The 21,400-nt window shown below is 41.4% G+C and overlaps 1 protein-coding gene across 7 annotated transcripts in view; it reads right to left on the bottom strand.

Moving 5' to 3' along the window:
* Positions 1-1,285: 1,285 nt before the first annotated feature.
* Positions 1,286-21,400, bottom strand: part of ZHX1 (zinc fingers and homeoboxes 1) — a 30,727-nt gene continuing 10,612 nt past the window's right edge. For 5 of the 7 annotated variants that reach the window (XM_025178685.2, XM_006137488.4, XM_006137487.4 and 2 more), the window contains one exon: positions 1,286-14,280. In XM_025178685.2, the coding sequence (XP_025034470.2) occupies positions 11,442-14,057 (2,616 nt within the window). In that variant the 5' untranslated portion in view covers positions 14,058-14,280 and the 3' untranslated portion in view covers positions 1,286-11,441. Of the gene's footprint in view, positions 14,281-17,320; positions 18,604-21,400 lie in introns of those variants that run through there. The other 2 variants (XM_006137489.4, XM_025178686.2) reach the window with 2 other exon arrangements.

Here is a 21,400-nt window from a genome sequence, read left to right as displayed (position 1 = left end):
TTTCATATTTGTTCATTTTTTTAATTGTATCCTTTGGTATATATGGTTGTGACTACTTTCTTCCACTATTTGATCTGAGGAAGTGGGTCTGGCCCACGAAAGCTCATCATCTAATAAACCATCTTGTTAGTCTTTAAAGTGCTACATTGTCCTGCATTTTGCTATAAAGAGGGATGCTGCCTGAAAGATTTAAAACAGTATTACTGTATTCATATCCATGTTTGGCATTTGGCACTTCCAGATCACTCTTGAGTCAGAACTTTGACCTGTCTCACTGACCCAGTTATAGCACACACTAAATGTTGTTCAGCATGGAATTAGTATATGCAGCCTGTATTGAATCTGTGTTTTTGTAGGGGCATGTTTCCTTTAAGGTCTTTTCCCATTCTACTGAAAGTTCTTCCAGAACCCTTTTGTGAACCTGTGCAGCCAGAGGTAGGCCTGGAATGCCCCTGGCTAGCAGCTCAGCACTACGCTCATTTCTTATCAAACTTTTTCTGGGTCCTAGGAGTCATAATTAGCTGCTTAGAAGTTTTAACTGAGCTGCCTTTCCTACCACTTCATCTGTTTCTTGTTTTAAAGGGACCCCTTCAGATAAGCTAGACAATTGAAAAGTAGTTCAAGGCACTATACTTACACCTGAGTCACCCTGTCTATTTTTGTTTTTATAATCAGATTTTCCCCTCTCTTCCTCCTCCCCACTTTTGTTTCTTCTTTCCCCTTATGTCAAGAGGCCGCAGGGGAAACTGACTAGCAAACTCACTGTACAGATACAACAGTTAAACCAATGATATAGCTGTATGATCTGATATTTCACTGTCTTGCACCTTGGATAGTAATTTATTCCTACACAAAACAAGTATAAATTGCTAACACCACACAATGGTAGTTATTTATACATTCACTCAGCACAGGTGCAAAGGGCTACCCAAGTTATAAGGCAAATGGAAAATGGGGTCCAGAGTACTGTCATCAAACGCACAGACAATATAGATATAGTGCCTATTCCTGCACTTCATTGTCATGCAGACAGATTGCTGTCTCCATGTTGAGCCTCATTAAAATCAGTGGGATTCCACATGGGCACAGCACTCTGCTGCATACAACAAATTGCAAGGTCAGAGTTTTGTCATGGAACATTCCATCTTAAGTGTCCTCAAAGACTTCAAATACAATGTGACTGCACTTGGCTTAGATACCGTCTCTTTTAAGCAAACCATTTTTTTGATCCCTTAAGGGTGGCTTCCATGTAATTCTTTTTAAAATAATTTGAATGGAAAATCGATAAAAGGAAAGTTACCACTGAATGCTGACCTTTATTATGCACTCAAAGACACAAATCAACTGGGTGAGACAGATTTTTTTCCTTCTCTGTCAAATAAATATTTTAAGCCAGCAAACATCAGATCAGCATTAAGCTTGTAAGGAAACACACACTGCTAAGAATTATTTACAACTATAGATGGTTAAACATTATTGCAGTGGAAACAAATATAAATATATTTAAAGGCTTCATTTTACAATACCTGAAGCACAACAAATCTATTAAAAAATGAAAATGTTAAGAAACTACTGTCAGACAGATCAAAGACCACAGTCAGCAATGCTGGAAAAAAAATCCCATCAGCAATTTAACGTTACCCTTCTTTCTGTGTGCTCCATGAAGTAAAAAAGAAAAATAAAGCAGTGCATGAAATTTCTGCATATTTTACATTATTAAAAATAGTTGACAGTAGTATGAAAAATAAAATACATCAATTCACAAAACCACCTGGTCCGTTGTGAAAATATCAACTAAATTGCAGTATTTGGAATCACTAATAAATGTGTAGTTAAAAAGGTAACCATTTATAAAAATGAAAGCAGCATGCATATTCAAGGCTCTCTGCAACTCTTTCGTTATATGACAAATGCTTCGGTAAAAACAAACATTCTTTAAGATGCGTCATTCTATGAATTGTGTGGCACAGATTGTACAAACAGTAGGCAGCTAATAAATCCTGATCCTGACTATAGTGTTTGGACTGGAATAGCTATCGATAATTGGGTTGATTTTACACTGATGTAGCTTATTCCTCTTCCTTACGTAAATCGCCTTTACATAGTAGTGCATCTAAGTATTAGTGCTAGGGAGTTGTTCCACTTTAAGTATACTAGCATAGTTAAAGTATTACAACTTGTGCATGTAGACAAGCCCTTTTAGTCTTATTCATGCAAAATTCACACACTGGCTTCAACTCTGAGTTTATGTGAATGAAGGCAAACAGGGTTTTTCTACAGTTATTTGTACGCGAGCGAGGTCTTTAAGTGGCACATGCTCATTTCACTTTTTTCTCTGAAGAAAAAGCACATTTTAAAAATGGTCCTGTAGCCACAAACAGGGAGATTTTTCAAAAGGCACAAAGGGGATTTAGGTGCTCCATGCCCATTGATTTTCAGGGAGAATTGGGTGCCTAATTTCCTTTATCTTTAAAAATGTCTTCCCAAATTATTTTAAAAATATGAAGAGCATCTGCCTTAACGGAAAGAGTTTACATGAACATTCAGGCCTCCTGATGTGGTAATGTAGTTAAAATGAAGAGAATGATGCAAGAAAAGCTCTGGACTGCTACATGTTTGAACAAATACAGTTCCTGGTTTCTGCATGATACTTATAAACACGCGTGCGCAAACACACGCACATTCAGTAAAGACATATTACATTATTTCTGTTTTCAAATTTTTGGTACAAAGTTTATTTTCAGTTGTTCTCTCAGTATTCATTCTTCTGATAGCTTCTTTTTATATTCTCTGTGTTATTTTCTTCAGGTCTTGAAGCAAAATAGGCCTCTACTGAAAGCAGTAATGGAAATATTACAAATATTTGAACAGCGGCACTCATTCATTTCTGTGCCTCAAAAAAGAAATCGAAAGACAAGATCCATAATGCCACAAAGGCTTAATTTTGCAACATTGAGAAGAATTCCATGCATTCCCAATTGTATGTGTAAGTTGTACACGTGCATGCACAACTTTCAAAGTTTGTGCAGAGCCTGATAAATAAGACAAAAATATCAGTTACTTTTACTGTTTCTAATAACTTTTACTCTGTAAAATGTTTGGTCACTCAAAGCTATAAGCTTAATCACATATCAAAGAACACAGGCAATAAAGCCCATCTTACTAGAACATACAGTATTAAGCTGGACAAAATATAAGAGGACAAAATCTAGTGGTCACTGAAGCCCCTTCCAAAAAAGGTCTAAAACAGAAACTTTCCATCCTGTATCAGAATAAAAATGTACTGTATTAAAATTTGTTTTACAAGTAGTCTCTTAATCAGTCTTCTATTTACAGTGCAGAACTTCTGCCAGCTGCAGTAGTTTAACTTTGGCACAACACTAAGTTCCAATCCTTTTGATTATTCAATCCTGTGTGTGTCCAAAATTTTTCTTGGTTTCACGAAAAATTAGGCCCATTCACAGTAAACCAGATATCTTGAACTTTTCAAGAATTGTTCCCCTTCACCTCGTTGGGCAGCTACAAAGGAAAAACACCATAAGCTACTGCATCATTCAAGAGAAACCATAATTCTAAAAATGCCGCGATGGCTTCCTTTAACACGATTACATACACCAGACAAAGATCATACAACTTGCTGCATGTTCTTCACCTCCTAAAACTTTGCTGGTCATTAGTGAATTCCTTTTCTTGTACTTCAAATACTGTACAAAGCAGTAACTTATTTCCCATGTGAAGCAACACACATATACATTGCAGTTACTTAAAACTGCATAGTTCTATCATTTATGTAAACCAAATTGATTCCTTTTAACTCTTCTGTGCACATGAAGAGAGGAATCCAGTGCAACATTTTCTATACAATAAAATGGACAACTGCTTTTTAATATTGGTATGATACAAACTGGTGCAAACATGCCCAGATAAGACTACCTGACATGTAAAAAAAAATTTCAGGAGCTGGGACTAAGGAAGAAAGCTACTTTGAAGTCATAACATAGCAAGAATTCCAAAGGTTTGTCTCATCAGAACACAGGTGATGGCTCTGCAACTTGTGCTTTCACATTATGTTAGCAGATAAACAGAGGCTGCGTCTAGACTGGCATGATTTTGCGGAAATACTTTTAACGGAAAAGTTTTTCCCTTAAAAGTATTTCCGCAAAAGCACGTCTAGATTGGCACAGATGCTTTTGCGCAAAAGCATCCTTGGCCAGTCTAGATGCGATTTTGCGCAAGAAAACCCCGATCGCCATTTTAGCCATCGGGGCTTTTTTGCGCAAAACAGTTCTTCTCTGTCTACACTGACCCTCTTGCGCAAGTATTCTTGCGCAAGAGGGCTTTTTCCCCGAGCGGGAGCGTGAAAGTATTTGCGCAAGAAGCACTGATTTTGTACATTACAAAGTCAGTGTTCTTGAGCAAATTCAAGCAGCCAGTGTAGACAGCTGGCAAGTTTTTGCACAAAAGCAGCCACTTTTGTGCAAAATTTTGCCAGTCTAGACGCACCCAGAAAGTATCATGAAATATTTTTGATCCAAAGAAGTATATGAAACACTTGGTCAAATGTTTCAACTTTAACTTCTTATGCTGTGATAAATAAAACCCTTTAATCTCAAAATGCTTCACAAACAGAAACTGAACTATAAATCAGAGTACTATATCCAGGGACCATTTCATCCACAATTATAGTGCTGCCACCTCTAGGGTGAAATGTGGAGGTAATATGGAAAAAAGCAAAAGACACAGCACCACACAACAGTTTAGGACAGGAAAGGAAAGCACCATATTTAACAAACTGCAGAGAGAATTTAGGGAGACAGAATGCAATGTCAAAGATGGAACCTGGCCAGGGCACAAGTTAATCCATATTCCTGTGAAGAGTCCTTTGGAGTTATTAATGACCACTCTGTTACCTCGGGAATGTTGCGTAAGCCAACATTATTCAAACTTTAGTACTCAAAGTCAAAGAACTAAAGAACTCTTCTGAGTTTTCAGAGGTGCTGAGCATCCAGAAAACTTGCTGAAGGCAACGGCACATATAGGAACTCAACACCAGGGAAACATCAGACCATTAAGTTAAAGAATATAGGTTTTAATCCATCTAAGCCCTGGTTTTCCTGTCTTTAAATGGGGATAATACTTATATACCTTTGTAAAGTGATTTGAGACAATGGGATGAAAAATGCTATATAAAGGGCAGAGAACTATTAAATTTTCTTTCTACTTTAACTGTCTTCCTTATTTTAAGTGATTTTCTCCACAATAGTAATAAAATAGAAAAGAGCTAGTAACTTGACCCAAGAAGCCCCTGCTGCTATTTACTAAGTAGGTTTATCCCATGACAAACAAGGTATTTAAAACCTGACTAGACAAAGCAGGAAACCCAGCATTGGATAGGGATGGGTAGGGAATGGAATCTTTTATAGGTCTTTTTCCATCTGTAGTTTATATGAGTCTACCAGACAGTGTGAACAATTTTAAGTATATTTACTGTTCTCTTGATCACTAATATTCATGTCTCTTCATTAGTATCTAAGGTTTTTAAGCCCTGTTGCCTAACAAAGCCCGGTTAAATTCCTGACCCATAATATAATTTCATTGCACGGTCAGTTTTCAAGCTTCCAGGTTAGGGTTGGAGTATTTGCAAGACAGTAAGTTTTCAATCCGCTTTCTCTGCTTGGGCAGTACTATGAATACATACAGATATGGTGCTGGCTCCACTGGAGTCAGGTGGCTGAAGCCAAGTCTGTCAGTCACAAAAGGAAACACTGAAGGATCCAAATACAATAATCCATTAGTTTAAAAGGGGCAGTGCTCTTCCCCCACACTGAACTGAGGAGTGGCACAAGTATTACATGGCCTGATACTGCAATCGTCCCAACTATTGCTGTGTTCCCCCTTCAGGGGGAGAATGGCAGGTAGGTATACATCTCTGGGCTTTGTAGTGTGACAGGGCTTTGTTCCTCTTGCATGGTAGCTTCAGAAATCCTGCCCCAAGCTTGCAAAAAGAAATCTGTTCAATTGCATCAGAGATCCATACCCAGTGATCGCAAAGGGGACAGGATTTTGCCTAAATCAGTAAGCAATATGGGCACGTCTACACAGCAGGGGAAAGGTTGAATTAAGCTACGCAACTTCAGATATGCCAATTGTGTAGCTGAAGTTGAAATAGCTTAATTTGGCTTTTGGTGCTGTCTACACAGCAGGAAGTTGAAGGAAGAGCACTCTTCCTTTGACTTCCCTTACTCCTTATAAAATGAGGGCTACAGGAGCTGGAATAAGAAGTCTTCCAGCTCGCCATTTTTTCAAAATAATGGCTTGCTGTGTAGATGTGCTGTTATTTCAGAATAACATAATTTATTCCAAAATAACGCTTCTGTGTAGACGTACCCTATGGCTCAGTCTACACTACAAGGTTTTTGCACAAAAATAGCTGTTTTTGCGCAAAAACCCATGGAGTGTCCACACCTCAAGTGTTTTTTTGCGCAAGAAAATCTACAGTCAATTGACAGAACAGAGGGCTTTTTGCAGTGTAGGTATACCTCATTCCATGAGGCATTACTCCTTTTTGCGCTACAGCTTTTGCGCAAAAAAGTATGTGTGGATGCTCTGCAGGGGTTTCTTGTGCAAAAAGAGCCTATTCAAAAAAGCACAGGTGCTCTGAAAGGCCATCAGAGCTTTCTTGCTCTCTTGTGCAAAAGTGATGCGCTCTGAGGTCTGGACATGCTTTTGCTTAAGAAGTTTTTGTGCAAGAACTCTTCCGCAAAAGGATTTTTGCGTAAAAACCCTGCAGTGTGGACACAGGTTGAATTAGATTTCTCTGGGGGGTGTACAGCAGTCACATTATCCCCCAGCAATGAATATTACAGCTAGAGTTGGAAGCTTATAGGAAATGTAGTCAAAAGCAATTTAAATATTCCGGTGGGCAAATTCACACATTAAGTGGCCCACCTTTGTTAATATACGGGGGACGGGAGGGGGAATCAAACACCTTCAAACACTGTATAAAAAAGGGGAGGAAAAGGACCTAGCGCTCCTTAAACGCTATGCAGAGGTTTATCAGAGTTAAATGTGAGGGAGGAGAGAGCACTTACTGCTCTTTGCTGTTCTGACAGAACAAGAAATGGATCATGGCTTGCTTATGACATTTTAGAGCAGATTATTTTCTGGGCAAGAGAAGAAAAATTCTCCCAGCTTCTCCATTTCCCCCTCTTCTCAAAGGAACTATATCTGGACGGTTCTCATCCATGTACCATGGAAGGCTAGCTTTGACTCCCTCTAGAGCCAACCAACAGCACTTCTGGGTCCGTGGGAGATGATCACTTGAAAGATATCAAACACTCCCTCTTTCTTAAGAACAAGTGAGCCGGTTCCATAGTGCTTGAGGGATTCTCCTAGAAGATAACATTCTGTGCTAAGTCTGAACCATGAGCCCATCCAGGCACCAGTGTTTTTTTTAATCTCGTGTTTCTCTCCATTTGGCATGGAAACTTCTTTATTCTTCATGCAGCTAAGATTCAAAGGCAGCAGTAACTACCTCATCAGATCAGATAGTCTTGGCAGAAGCATCAGAACAAAAGAAATTAGAAAAATTGAGTCCTAAATTTCTCAGCTAACCACATCCACGTGTATCCTAAAGCAGAGGTCTTAACCTTTGCTACCATTTACCTAGAGTTAAGAGGTGAACTCTACCAAGTACCATAGTTCCCTCCAGCTCCCACTCAACAGTGCATGCTTTAATACCACCAGAGAGCACGTAGGCTAATTCTGATCCAGACAGTCCAAGCTTTACAGAAATGGAGAGAGCACATTAAAGGCTCTTCTACATTTGGGAGATTACTAAAATAGCTATTTCAATTACTAGAAATATTTATTTCAGTATAAGCCTGTGTGTGGACACACTTGTTCCAGAATGAGAGTGCCTTTCTCTGATTTAGCCTAATCCCAGTGCTGATTATTCCAGAAGAGTTTATTACAGTCAATTTCTGAGCAGAGGAAAACCCCCCAGAGAGAGGCAGGCATCCGCTGCACATTGCAGCTGTGCAGCAGAAGACTTGAGAGTACATGTAAAGTACATTTGGCTTCCTACCTGCCGTTGCTACAATTACCAAAACAGACAATCCTGCAGTCTTTCACACATAAACAGCACTTTTCAGTGATTCATTTTCATGTCATTTGTGATGAGAGAAGCATCCATAAGGAACCGCTCTTCCCCTCCCCAGTACAAATGCGTAATCACTATAAATGGTAAAGATTTCTTTTAAAGATCTGTTCATAGAGCCTGGTTATGAGCAGTGCTGAGCTCATACATCTCCTAGGAACATCTCTGGTTAATGCAGTCAGCATTTTACCATCATGCTCAGTCTTGGTAGGCTCAGGATGCCCATTTGTCTTTAATGGACATAGCAGATGCTCATTGCTTCTCATGAGCAGGTCCCTTGTGTTTTGTTTTGCATCTTCCAGAATTCAGAGACAGCGGTCCAGATCATCAGCATATGTAAATCACTTTAACTCCACTGGAGCTATGTCATTTATACCAGCTGGAATCTGTCCCAGTACATGTTAAAAGTAATCCCCAGGGTATCTTCCTGAAAGACTTTTCTCCTAGGAATATCAGAATAAATACTTAAATCTATTATTCCGTCATTTCTTTCTTATCCCATATGTGGTGATATTTAAGAGACCACAACCTAAGTGATCTGGAAATCTTCCCAATTAGATCATACCACATTTATAAAAAAGTTCAGTTCACTATTGGCCTAAAACCAATCTCTTAAGAAAAACAGGAAAGTTTATTTTAGCTTTTACTTTTAGCATTGTTAAACTTCAGGACGCTCCTAAATATTAAGGAAAGTCCAAATTTCGCATATTAGTAAGACAGTGCCAAAGAATTCCAGGATTTATATTAATATTCTTGGAAGCTTAAAAATAGTGTTTCTCTCCATACTGGTTTTGTTGCTTCCCTTTGGGAAAAGGCTAATTTTTGACCCTGCATTTGCAATAGAGATTGATATTAATGTGACTTTTTTAATGAAATATTATTTTTCTAGCTTTAACAGCCTCATCTATATCAGCAACAACCTAACAAGAGTATTTGTTAATCACCAAGACACTTTTAGATGTTGAAGCCCAAAAAGAATAGGCCAGATACTGATCTGTTAAACAGCATATATGCAGAGTCATGGACTCCACTGGAAACATTCGTGTACTCCCCACAAAGTTTTAACTTAATTACATTTCTCAGTACTCCAGTTCAGGTTAAAAAGGTTATAGTTCACCCTCATAATGACAGGCACCAACAAAAGATCAATCACATTGCTGGACTTTTGGAGCTCTGTTCTGGTTCCTTAAGCCACCTGATGCTTCCAAAATTTAATCCTGCAACATATGTTAAAACGCACTGCCTGAAAATGTATCCGCAATATTGATCAGTCAAGGAAAACACACTTAGTAACACGCTTTGAAATTTCAGTTAGAACATCCTCCTGAAAGCTCAGGTGGCTGCAGATACATCTGGAGAGGGAGCACAAGTTAAACAAAAATAGTCAATGACAGGTTTTTCACCTCAGACAAAAAATATTTTGTCCTTTTTTGTTTGATTTGGGTGTCAACAATAATCAAAGAAACAGAGAGAGCATGCTTTGTAAGAGCTACTGCTACTATGGTCTCCACAGCTTCAGAAGCTCATGGTCAGAGCACATGTGATTGATATTTTGTCACTATTTATCTCTGTGAGGAAGGAGACAGCCCCAGGAGTTATGAACTGGGTTCCTGAAGGTGCAGAAATACTGGGATAGATGTGTCTGAGGTTTACAAGCTGCCCTCTCTACAGATCCTTAAAAACACGGTGCCCACTGGAGAGAAGGCACAAAGGGAAAGATGTGTGTGATGATAGGATGTTTTTGTAGGGGACTAATATCACCCAAAAGTTGACAGTATTAGCCAGCAGGCCAGGAATGTTGTTTCAGCATCTCCTCTCCATGGTGGAAGTCAAAGACCCAGTGGAATTTTAAGTTATTGCTTCTTCTAAGAGAAACACTGACTGCCTGCCTATCCTTACTGAGGGACCTTCTTGAGTGGTGTTTAGTGAATTTAGCCCATTGTTTTAAAGCAGGCTGTTCAAGCACTGTTGAGGGGTTTGTTTGGGTTTTTTGGGGGAGGGGAACCAACTGGTTGATTTTTAGAGAAATTAATATTTAAGATTCAGAAGACATTCCCTGTCAGATTCAAACACTTCCTGAGTTCAGTCCAGGTAGATCAAATTTTGAATTTAAACCAGAATACTTGACCATGTAGTTTTATTGCCCTACACATTCATAGAAGTGATCATCACACTGATGGGCTGAATCCTTCCGGATGAAGTTTGGTTAATATTGCATGCAAATTGTTCAGCTGGGTTGCCATTAGAGATGAAAAATGAGATGTGTATACATATCATTTGTTACCCCCAAAGACTAAGAAGCAATAGTAGTCATGTTTTAATTTTCAATAGGAATTAAACACTGGGGCTCTGATACAGCTACTTTAAAAAATAAAGGGTTTTTCCTAGTATTCCGTAAATTTGCAGATGCTTTTAATCTCTGCCTTGTCTTTTCAGGTCTTTGTGTCCAAATCAAGCAGGTGATTCTGAACAGTTTTAAAAGCAACTTTCCTAACTTGTCTTCACATTTACTTTTTTCAGAATATAGCATTTGATTTCAAGGACTTTTATGTTACCATTTTCCAACATAAGAGCAAATGTGTAAGCACAAAATGAATGCTGATATGGATCGCATCAGATCTACCATGAATTTAAATTAAATGGATGTAGAATGGATTTCTGGATATACTGATTATGTTAAATGAAAACATCTTATAGTTCTAAATTGAAACTGACTCACGATAAAGATATTTTCAGCATAAGTTCTGTAAACTTGAAACACTTGGAAAAGTATGACACTTATTTCACCTAGTTTCTAAAACCATGTAATCCTCACCCCTGTGATTCTTTTGTCACACTGTTCCCCCTTTTTTTTGTTTTTGAATTTTTTCCTTTAAAAAACATATACCCCAAGCTCTGAGCCTTAGAGGTGAAGTGAGGTTTGCAAACAGACGTTTTAGGTTTTTGTATTTTCCTCCTCCAAGAGCGGGTAATGTTCTCCTACAACAATGAAAAATGAAACTGTGTTTTTTGGAATTAAACACAAGGCAATTAAATATGTATAAAATGTCACTTAAATGATGAGCCCTCAGCAGTGGAGGAGGAGTAGAATATGCCCTGGGCTAGCACTGAACATGTCCATCTCTGCTAGCCAGGAAGCAAATTTTTGGTGGCTGCACAAATACATCTTGTCCACTCTTTCAGGTAGAGGGAACATACTAGGCATTAAAAACTATTTGGCTCATCCCAAAAATGTTCAGATATAATCTATGGGCTGTTTTGCCCCAAGCCCAAAACTTACATGTCAATCTGATTTCGAGAGTTTACGCTTAACATGTCGGGGGGGTTCCCAAGTGTCACTATCATCTGTTTCTTCCTCCTCTTCCTGATCCTCCAGCATTTCTTCTTCATCCTCATTCTCCTCAAACAGCTCTATGCCTAGTTCTGATCTTCTCTGCCTTTCTGCAAACCACTCTCTGACCTGCTCATATCCCATATGAGATTTGGCTACAAGTTCATCAAGGTCTTGTTCATTGAGGAATTTATGCTTCATATAATAATCCTTTAGGATTGCTGTTCCAGTTTTGAATTTGATGACGGACGGTCCTCTGTCCCAGTTGTTTATCCTTTTGCTTCCCCTAGGCCGACCACGAGGCCTTCCTCTTCCCCTCCCTTTTGGTCTTCCTCTCCCCCTCCTTCTGACAAAGCCTTGACCATTCATACAATTCCCACTGGCACTCTGGTAGTAATAGTACCATTTCAAACCACCATTTTTCCAGGCATAGCGAGTATCCCCAAACCAGCTAACAATGTCCGATCTCGGAAGTCCAGTTTCTTCTGCCAGCTTGTCGTATTCTTGTGGGGTTGGCCACTGAGTGCGGACAAATGAACTTTTAAGCATGTGTAACTGCTCTGGTGACTTTTTACCCATCTTGCTCGTAGAACCCCCTGACTTTACCCCAACAGATCCCTCTCCCTGAGAGTTTTCTCCAGCCTCATCTTTTGAACTGCTTTCATTGCTCTCTTTTACCTCAGCTTCTTCTTCCTTTAAAGCATCGGTTTTCTTTCTCTCTGTAAACCAGGCATTGATCTCTCTCCTGGTCAGTTTAGTTTGTGCCCTTAACCTATTCAACTCTTCATCTGTCAGGACTGGGTTGTTGAGAAAACTCGCTTGGAGATTGTGCAACTGCTCAGCGGTCTTTTCTTTGAATTTCTGTGGGGTGAAATCAGGGAAAGCATTCCATGACTGCTTATGCTGCGGTGTGACTAATGTTGGGGACTCATTCGTTTCATCACTTGAATCAATAATAATTGTGGTGGAAGAATCGTTGAGATGAATGCCATGATTATTTTTTGAGTTTCGCTGGTTGTATCGTGTATCACTGAACCATTTTTTGATTTCTCCTTTGGTCAGACTTGTTATTTTCATAAGCCTACTAATCTCCGAATCATGCGGGAACTGATTTTTAAGGTAGCTGACTTTTAATTCTGCCAGTTGTTCTTTCGTCTTCTTGGAACGGAGGCCAAATGAATCCGGATTTACTAACGTGGTTTCGTGTTTGATAAGCTGAGGGGCTGGAATGGCAGCGACTTGCTTTGTTTCTGCAACAGGTTGGGCGGTATGGATCTGGCTCTTCTGTAACTGTGTTTGATTTGGGACCCCTGCTACTGTCAAAGCTATAGGGGCTGTGACTGGTAATGTGTTTGTGCCTGCGACTTGAGTGAGGACAAGACCTGGCTGACCAACTATTTGGCATGTCTGCAAGATAGATGGCAAACCGTTGCTAGCTGCTGAAATGTGTGCTGGAATGACCGTAATTGTCTGTGGCACAGTATGCACAGTGCCATTAAACTGCTTCCTCCTAGCTTCTTCCACTTCTTCTGGCGTCCAGCTCACTCCATGTTTCAGACGTTGGGCAGAAAACCATATTTTAATCTGTTCCTCAGTATATTTAGCTTGAGCAGAGAGAACTGTGATTTCTGACAGGGTTGGATAGGGAAATTTGTTATAGGTGTTAAGCAGAAGAGGGTTGTTATCCAAAGCAGTGTTGTAGGTTGGAATGCTGTTTACAGGTATTAAGACTTTTGGAATCAAGTTCGAGTTCTGTGGAGCCGTGACAGCAGTTATTACCTGTGCCACCCCAGGTTGAATCACTGGCGCTGGAGTCATTACTGTGTTAGTTGTATCAGCTGTACTGCAAGCAGCTGGATTGTTCATTCTGGCCTCAGAAACTGCTGATTGTGGGTTTTCGACAACTTCTTCGCAGTCTGGCTCATGTTCAGATTCCTTTTCTTCACCAGGAATGTCTTCAGCTACATTGTGGAAAACAGCAATTCGTTTTGCCTCAGTTTTGTTTTTCATCATTTTCATAATAGGAGTTTTGCTAATTGAGATTCCTGAGGAGTGGATCTCTGAGATGTTGGATAGCTCAGCATTCTCCTCTTTCACAAAACTCCCATCGAAAGTGAGATCATTCACCGTTTGCTCAAAGATTGTCTGATTATTCCGTTTCACCATGGTAAGTTTAAAATTCTCTTCTCCGGGGTGGTACTTCAGATTGTGCTCTGAAAGAGCATCATACCTTTTGGTAAGAAAATTGCATTCCACACAAACATAGGATGAATTTAGTACTACATTAGGGTGTTCTGAATCCACATGAAAAGTGAACATATTTAAATCAGGCGTCTGAAATGTACAGTATTTACATTCATAGCCACCTTCGACTTTTTTATTTTGCTGATTGTCTGAATCCATATATTCTTGAATGTCTTCATCACTTGATATACTCTCCACTGTAGCATTCTCTGCTGGTGTAAGTAAAGGAGGTCCTTCATCCAAGTCTGATATCATTTCCAAGTCAGGATCCTGCTCACTTGCTAGGACCATGCATGGGGTAGTGGATTTTCGTTTACTTGCCATTGTGCTGTTTTGAGGAAATATTGATTGAATGATCGTGATGTAAGTTCAAGCTCTTCTTGATTTTTAATAATGGCTTTTGGTTCTTCAAGTCAAATCTTGAAATGTCTCAACATTTATCCCATTAGCAGCTTTTTTTGTAGTGCAAACAGGTTAAAAAAACAACAACTTTGTAGTTGAAGGATAAAATGTTGAGTCACAATTTCTTAAGGTCCATTTCCACCACCTGCAGTAAAGAAGAGAAACCATCATTACAGAAGTCTGAAATAAGTAATTTCTATTAATTAGTCAGAGAAATATTTTGGGACTAGAAGTAGTTTAACACTACGTGCTTGATGTCATCACTATTTCCTCCGACATGGACCCACTGAAATCAATAGGACTAATCAAGGACATCAAGCACGGAATAGTATCGGAACAATGACTTTCCAATTGTGTCCTTTTTTTAAAATGCTGGTGCAATTTTGAGATCAGATGCATTAAACTATCTTTGCATCTGTCAATGCCAGAGTGCTCTGCTGAAATTATTGTAGCCTTGCCAGGGTTCTCTAAGGGACATAGCCCCGCCTCGTGAAACAACCCTCCTGCCCATCCTTGCGTGGCACACTCATGTGCCAAGGTTTCTGAGGACGACTTCAGGAGACAGTCTGATGGTTATTTTCCCCACAGTGTCTATGCTGGGTCATGTCCCCAGTGCCAATATGGGATTTATAGAGCCCTTTTTTATGGCAGTCTGGCAGAGAGGGGTGAAGAGCTCATCCTCTGTCTCAATACCCAAAATATCACTGAAATTCAGGATTTGAAGATTCTATTCCAAACTAGTTTAAGTTAATTGCTACACAGGCTGGTTAACTAAAGTGCGCTTTCCTGCATTGCTGTGTGCACTACTGAGAAATGGTTGATCGAACAACACCTACGGTTGCCAACCCTCTCAGTTTCATTGGGAGTCTCCTCGAATCAGGCTCTATTTCCCAGAGGCTACTGAAGCCACACTGGAAGATTTTAGGCAGCTAAAAGTCTGGTAGCACAGCATGGCACTGGGGCTACAATTCCATGGTGGCCACTTCTGGGAGCAACAAGGGGACCAGGCAGGCAGGGAGTCTGCCTTAGTCCTTCTATGCTGCTAACTAGCAGTTGCCTGAGGTAAATGCCACTGGGCCAGAACCTGCACCCCACACCTCCTTCTGCAACCCAACCCCCAATCCAGAGTCCCCTCCTACACTACGAACCACTAAGCCATAGCCCAGAACCCCCTGCCTCAGGAGAATGAGGAAGAGAGGTGAACGGCTGGGGCATCGGAGTGGAGGGGGGCAGGGGTATTTGGATTTGTGCAATTAGACGGTTGGCAACCCTAGTTACACCAGAACAAAACATGGGCTGAAACACCAAAATTATAACTTCAGGCATAGAGATCCTTGTCTATTTCTCAGAAGAGACAGAATGAACAGATATTCAGACAAAATATACCTACAATTAAAATATACCAAATTATGCAGATTTACATAGATTAAGAAAAAGAAAAATTTCATGTCTTTCTAAAAGGGGCCAAAGTGGATTGAGTTTTCTCCCATGGGCAAAGGAAAGTGCCTAGGAAAGCGTCCCAGAAACTTCTGCAGAGATTTGTAATCTCTTTCATTGTTTTCTCCTTAAAATTAGGGATGTAAGCACATAACCATGTAAACATTAACCAACAAGCCTTGGCTTATAGTTTAATGTTCACGGTTACATGAAGGCTCCTGTCCTGCTCCCAGGGAGCCACTTGCTTCTGCCTCTGATACAGAGGTAGCAACGTGGGGTGACAGGCATGAACTGGTACACGTGGTGAAGCAGCCGGCTCCCTGGGAACAGTGTGAACTGGCCCCCAGGAAGCTGGCTGCAGGTGTCGGTAACCACTGAGTTTTTCAGCAGTTACATGTTTACACCATTACCGGTACCTGCATGTTAACATCCCTACTTGAAATAAAGTCAAATGTTAGTTTCTACACAAGAAGATCCTCAAAGATATGAGTTTATGGCTGAGGATTAGAGTTTAACTCTTGGATGTGGTCCTTAGCTTCCAAGGTGGCGGTGCGCTCAATTGGAGAAGAACATGGAGCAGCAATCTCTCTTGGCTGTTTCAGACAGCTTTATAAAGGGAATAGTATTTAGCAGACTTCAACTGGAAGGAGAGTGCTTTCATGAAAGAGCTTTCGAGGAAAGAGAGAAGAGTGTAAATGGAAGAAAGGAATGAAAACTGAAAAAAATTAGGAGAGGAATGAAATATTTGTTATACATAGTAGTCACCTGATTTTTTTATCCCCCATTTTGAAAAACAGTAATTATCTTTAGCTTCAAATTTTTCTCCGAGGCAAAGGAGAAATAAGTGATAACACTTAGCTGCACATAATGCTGTGCAACATGCTCAGTTTTTGAAAGAGTAAACTGGTAGCAGCTTGTGGGCAATCAGTTCACCTAATGGTCAGCATCCCATTATGCATTGTGATTGCTAGTGAGAAGTACTTTCCATTTGGGTTACACAATACAACACATAAAATCACGTTATACAGGAAAAAAGCTGGCAAAGACGGTCTGATTAATCTTAAGTCTGTTGCTTGTGAACACAGATGTTCCACTGTTTTTAGAAGAATCTGTCCTGCTTGAAATGTAAATCGGACCACATCCCTATGTTTGCAAGGAGTGAACAAAGTCTGTCTAGTTAACGTATGGAATTTACAGATGTTTACAAATTCTTTGGTTTCCTGATTAAGACCCTGATTCAGGAAAGTACATAATCCCACGATTAAACATTTTCCTAAACAGAGGTCTAAATCTAATGCCTTACTTTATTGAATCACAACTCCCCATGTATATCTTCTTTGGAATATTTTTCTGTATACATCCCTTTTTAAAAAATAGATTTACACTTGAAAAAAATCTCTGCTAATGTAGATAATCATTATACAAGACTCTTCAAAAGAAATGCTAGTATATCCCTTCAGTGTCTATAGTATTTACAGAATTCATTTAACCAGAATGATGATAATTTCAAAAATGCACTTGAGTGTATCAGGTGTTAGCTTATTTTCCCGGACTGGAAAAAAATGAAATAGCTAGGCTGATTCCCAAAATTTAGACTGGCCCTTGCCTCAAATGTTAATATTGAGCAACTGACTTTCAATAAGACTTAGAATCCTAAGTGCCCAAGTCAATTTTGAAAATGTTACTTTCCTCTAGATCACAAAACGTAACTTTTACACAGGGCTGCCATAGCAAAGTAAGGGTCTTACCAATATACTGCCTGTCCAATTCTGAAGCAGGACAGGGTGTGAGTGAGTGCAGATTGGCCCCAAGTCTCTATTTTGCTTTGTGGTGCTTAAATTTAACATCCGATGCCATCCCTCTAGCCTGTTTACCAAGCAAACAACATACTTCTTTGGTGCAAGCAGTTCTATGAAGAAAGTTGTGCACGTTAGATATGATTTTTTTAAAGGATGAAGTAATTTTAGAAGATCATATTTTGACACTATGCTGCCAAATGGGTGAAACTTACTAAAGGTCAGATTTCTAAATGTATTTGGGCACCTATCTCCCACTGATTTAAATGGAAGTTAGGTGCTCAAATACTTTTAAAAATCAGGCCCTAAGAGCTCACCAGAACAGAAGTTCTTTGTAGCTTGTGATGCTGTATAGTTTCACTTTTATTCCTTCACTTTTGATTTCTCAGCTGGTAGGAAAATGAAATCTATTTGCTTTCTCTTCCTTTCTCAGCTCTGAGTGATTGCTCAGTGATGAGTAACACTTCACATATAACTCCTAGTCAAGGCTAACAGGGAGCAAGATGGGGCAATAAGGAGTACAAGTAGAAAATGAGAAGAGAAATATATTGAAAAGGCAGAACATAAAATAGTGAGTACACTGCTCAAAATAACTGAGTAGAAAGAAAAGGACCTGATGCACTATGGGGACCAGTGCCTGTAGTGGTGCCAGGAGTCTGAAAGGTGTCACCAGGAACCAAGAGTGGCATCTTGTCTCTGCATGCTGTGCCAAGCGAAGAAGCGTTGCTAGTTTGCCTTGAGACGGTGCTGCACATTGTGGCACCAGTGACTTGTCCCAGTGACATGTCCCACGGTCATGGCGATTCAAGTCCCTCACAGCCTTGAAGATGTCTGGGATGGATGGCAGCTCTACCCCTCAGTGACCTGGGATGAGGGGTCCAATGGCACCAGACTTGATGGTCCCCCTCCCCCCACTCCGTGAGGTCGAAGTCGTATGGTCACTGGGTGCTCCTCCCTTAGGCATGCCCTACTGGCTGATTCCGAAAAGGGTGGGTCTTGGAGTCAAAGATCCACTTCTTCCCTGCTTCCCGTGCTGCTTCTGTGGCATCGGGGAATGGCATAGGTGCCGGACTGTTTCCTTTGGGCTTGGTGCTAGAGATTGTGGGTCTCTGTGCCCAGAATTCTTCTGTGATGCTGGTTTTGCAATAGACACTAGAGAGTTGTACACTGATTAACTCAGTGCTGGGTCTTGCCGTGTGGAGGCGGGTTGTAGTCTGAGAGCTGCCTATGTAAAGCGCTACACCCCCACATACACCCTCTGCCCTGGCTCCTGCACCTCCCCCACCCTCTGCCCTGACCCTTCCCCCCACATTTAAATTTCTTACAGGTACTCTCCTATTGCAACCTCTCCTTGCTGGAGCACTCAGGATAAGTGGTGGTGGGGTTGTGATAGGACAGTACCTGTAAGAAATTTAAATGTATGTGGGGGGTCAGGGCAGAGGGTTGGGGAGGTGCAGGAGTCAGGACAGAGGATGTATGTGGGGGTGCAGGAAGGATGGGGATGTGAAGGGCTGTGTGTGTGTGTGTGTGTGTGTGTATATATATATATGTATAGAGAGAGAGAGAGAGAGAGAGGGGGGGGGGGCAGGGCAGGCGTAGGTGGGGAGTATGAGGGAGTCTGGGGCAGTCCCTGTCACTGCTGAGTTTCTTTACCTGGTTGGTGGATGGGTCCTTGCCATGCTGCTCCTGTTCACTGTCATTGCCAAGGAAGCTGTGGGCTACCTGTATGTGTGGACATTGCTGCAGGGATTCTGGTGGTGGTGAGAGAGACCCCTGGCATGCCGCTCTCTTCCTGTTTTTCTCCCATGGGCAGCTGGCAGCAATGCACACCACAGACTGTATGTGCACTGCCTGGCATCCAACGAGAGAGGGGCAGCACCAGGAGCCCAGCTGGAAGTGTACATGCCTCCCCTCGAGCATGCTCCCAGTCATCCCCCTTCACACCTGCCTCACCTGGCTGTACATGCAGGGCCACCCGTGCCAGCCTGCGCTGCAGGAGCCTAGCTGGGAGAGTGCATGGCAAGCCGTGGCCCATGTGCCTACAGCTGAGTGCTCAGCTGGCTCTTGCTGGAGCACTGTACCAGGGCACACTGCCTTACTTTCACCTTTGGCACTACGATAACTAGAACAGAGTAAAATAACTAAAACTACAATAACTGAAAGGCATGGGGAATAAGCACCTGCTTAGCAAGCCACCAGTTCCAATGATCATCACTAGCAGGAAGAAGGAACTGAGGAGATACTGGTCAGCAAGTTCATATACTGAGCGCCATGAAGGTGCCACACCAGGGGATTCCACAGCCAACCTGACCTGTGCTGTTAGGGGAAAAGGTTTGGTGCCTGAGCATGCACACACTTTACTGGAATAGGTACAAGCCATCATGCAAAGAACAGTGTCAGCTATGAGAAATGTTTCCATGGATATTATTTTACAAAAACAAATGAAAACTCCCCTGCAGAGCTTGCAAGCCAAATGCAGTAGCATTAGCGCCCCATAACATGGAAGAGAAAGTGTAAAAACCGAGGAGGATTTTTTTTACACTATCTACACTCAAACTATTGCACAGTGAAAAATAAATTAAAATTATTTGTCTGATTGTTGATGGTACTTTTAGAAACAATGGTAAGGAAACTTTTCACAGTGGATTATTTAAAGCTTTAATATGTACTATTTTAGTTATATCTGATTGGGAAATATATTTTATTTCCAGAAAAAAAAAGATTCCGGTTGGACGTTCCTAGGCCGACACCCTCGGGAGGTCCCAGATGAGTGAATTTGTCGGATCAGGGAAGGTACCCTGGCACCAGCCCCCTCGGCTTGCCATCCCTCCCTGCCACTGGCTCCTTAGGCCCCTACTGACGGGTGGGTGACACGGCTGCACTGCCCCGCTGCCAGAACTGCTGCTCCAGCCCCACTGTCAGCACATAGCCCTGGCCCCACTGTGGCACCAGCTCCACTGCATGCGGTATTTTGGTCAAGCAAATAAAAAAAAAAAAAAAAAACACCCAAACCATCACCAACAAAAAAAGGAGCACGGGATAATAAGTACTGCCTCTCCGAGCCACTCTTTCCGCCCCTTCTGACAGGCCCAGACTGGCGATTGCCACTCTCAGCCACTCCCCCCCCCCCCCCGCCCCCGCTAGGCTACTGATGCGCCCAGAGCAGCGATTGCGGTCCCACCTCCCAGCCTGGGAGTCCCAGCTGGGAGGCAGGGCTGCAATCAGCGCCAGGCTTCTGTGCAATCACAGGTTCCTAGCACCAATCGTGGCGGCTTCCGTCCGGTGTGCAGTCGGAAAAATCAGAGAATACCAGACATTGCACATGTCCAGTATTCTGATTTTTTTTTAAACCGAACAAAGAGCGCAAATACCGGACTGTCCGGTAGAATACCAGATACCTGGCAACCCTGGCTGCCAGACAGGCTGCCGTGGCCCTGCCCCCACTGCTGGGCTGATATGCAGCCCTGATTTAGCTGCCGTGGCACCACCTGGGTTGCTGGGCTGCCCCTGCCCTGCTACCACTGCCGGGCCGCTGAGGCTCTGGCCCTGCTAGCACTAGCCTCGCCGCACGCAGGGCTCTCAGCTACTGGCCCTCTTGCCCCAGAGCTCTCTCATTCAGGAACATCTGTGGTCCTGCCTGACCACGGATGCTGCCAGATGAGAGAGTCCTGGTTTAGGGAAGTGCAACCTGTACTTTCATTTTGATAAAAAATGTGCCAAATTTTACAGGTTTTGTTTTAAAAAAACATTATTGATTTTTCAACAGAATTCTAAAAAAAATTAGCAAAATTTTCCATGTTCTCAAAAAGGTATTTTTCATTGTGAAACCTTTTCAATCAACTGTACTATTAATCCTTTAAGATTTACTCATTATTAAAATCTTTTTGTAATTTTATCTTGAACTTTACGATTTGAGCCACAGTTCTGGAAAGATTTACACATATGCCTAATTTTATGCACTATGGCTATTTCCAACTGACTTCAAAGTTACAGCATACGAAAAATCTTTGCAGGTTCAGAACTTTCAACCTT

Source organism: Pelodiscus sinensis, chromosome 2 (genome assembly GCF_049634645.1).
Source record: "Pelodiscus sinensis isolate JC-2024 chromosome 2, ASM4963464v1, whole genome shotgun sequence".
NCBI classification, from domain to species: Eukaryota; Metazoa; Chordata; order Testudines; family Trionychidae; genus Pelodiscus; species Pelodiscus sinensis.
The sequence above is the reverse complement of the archived record's forward strand: the minus strand, read 5'-3'. Positions and strand labels throughout refer to the sequence as shown.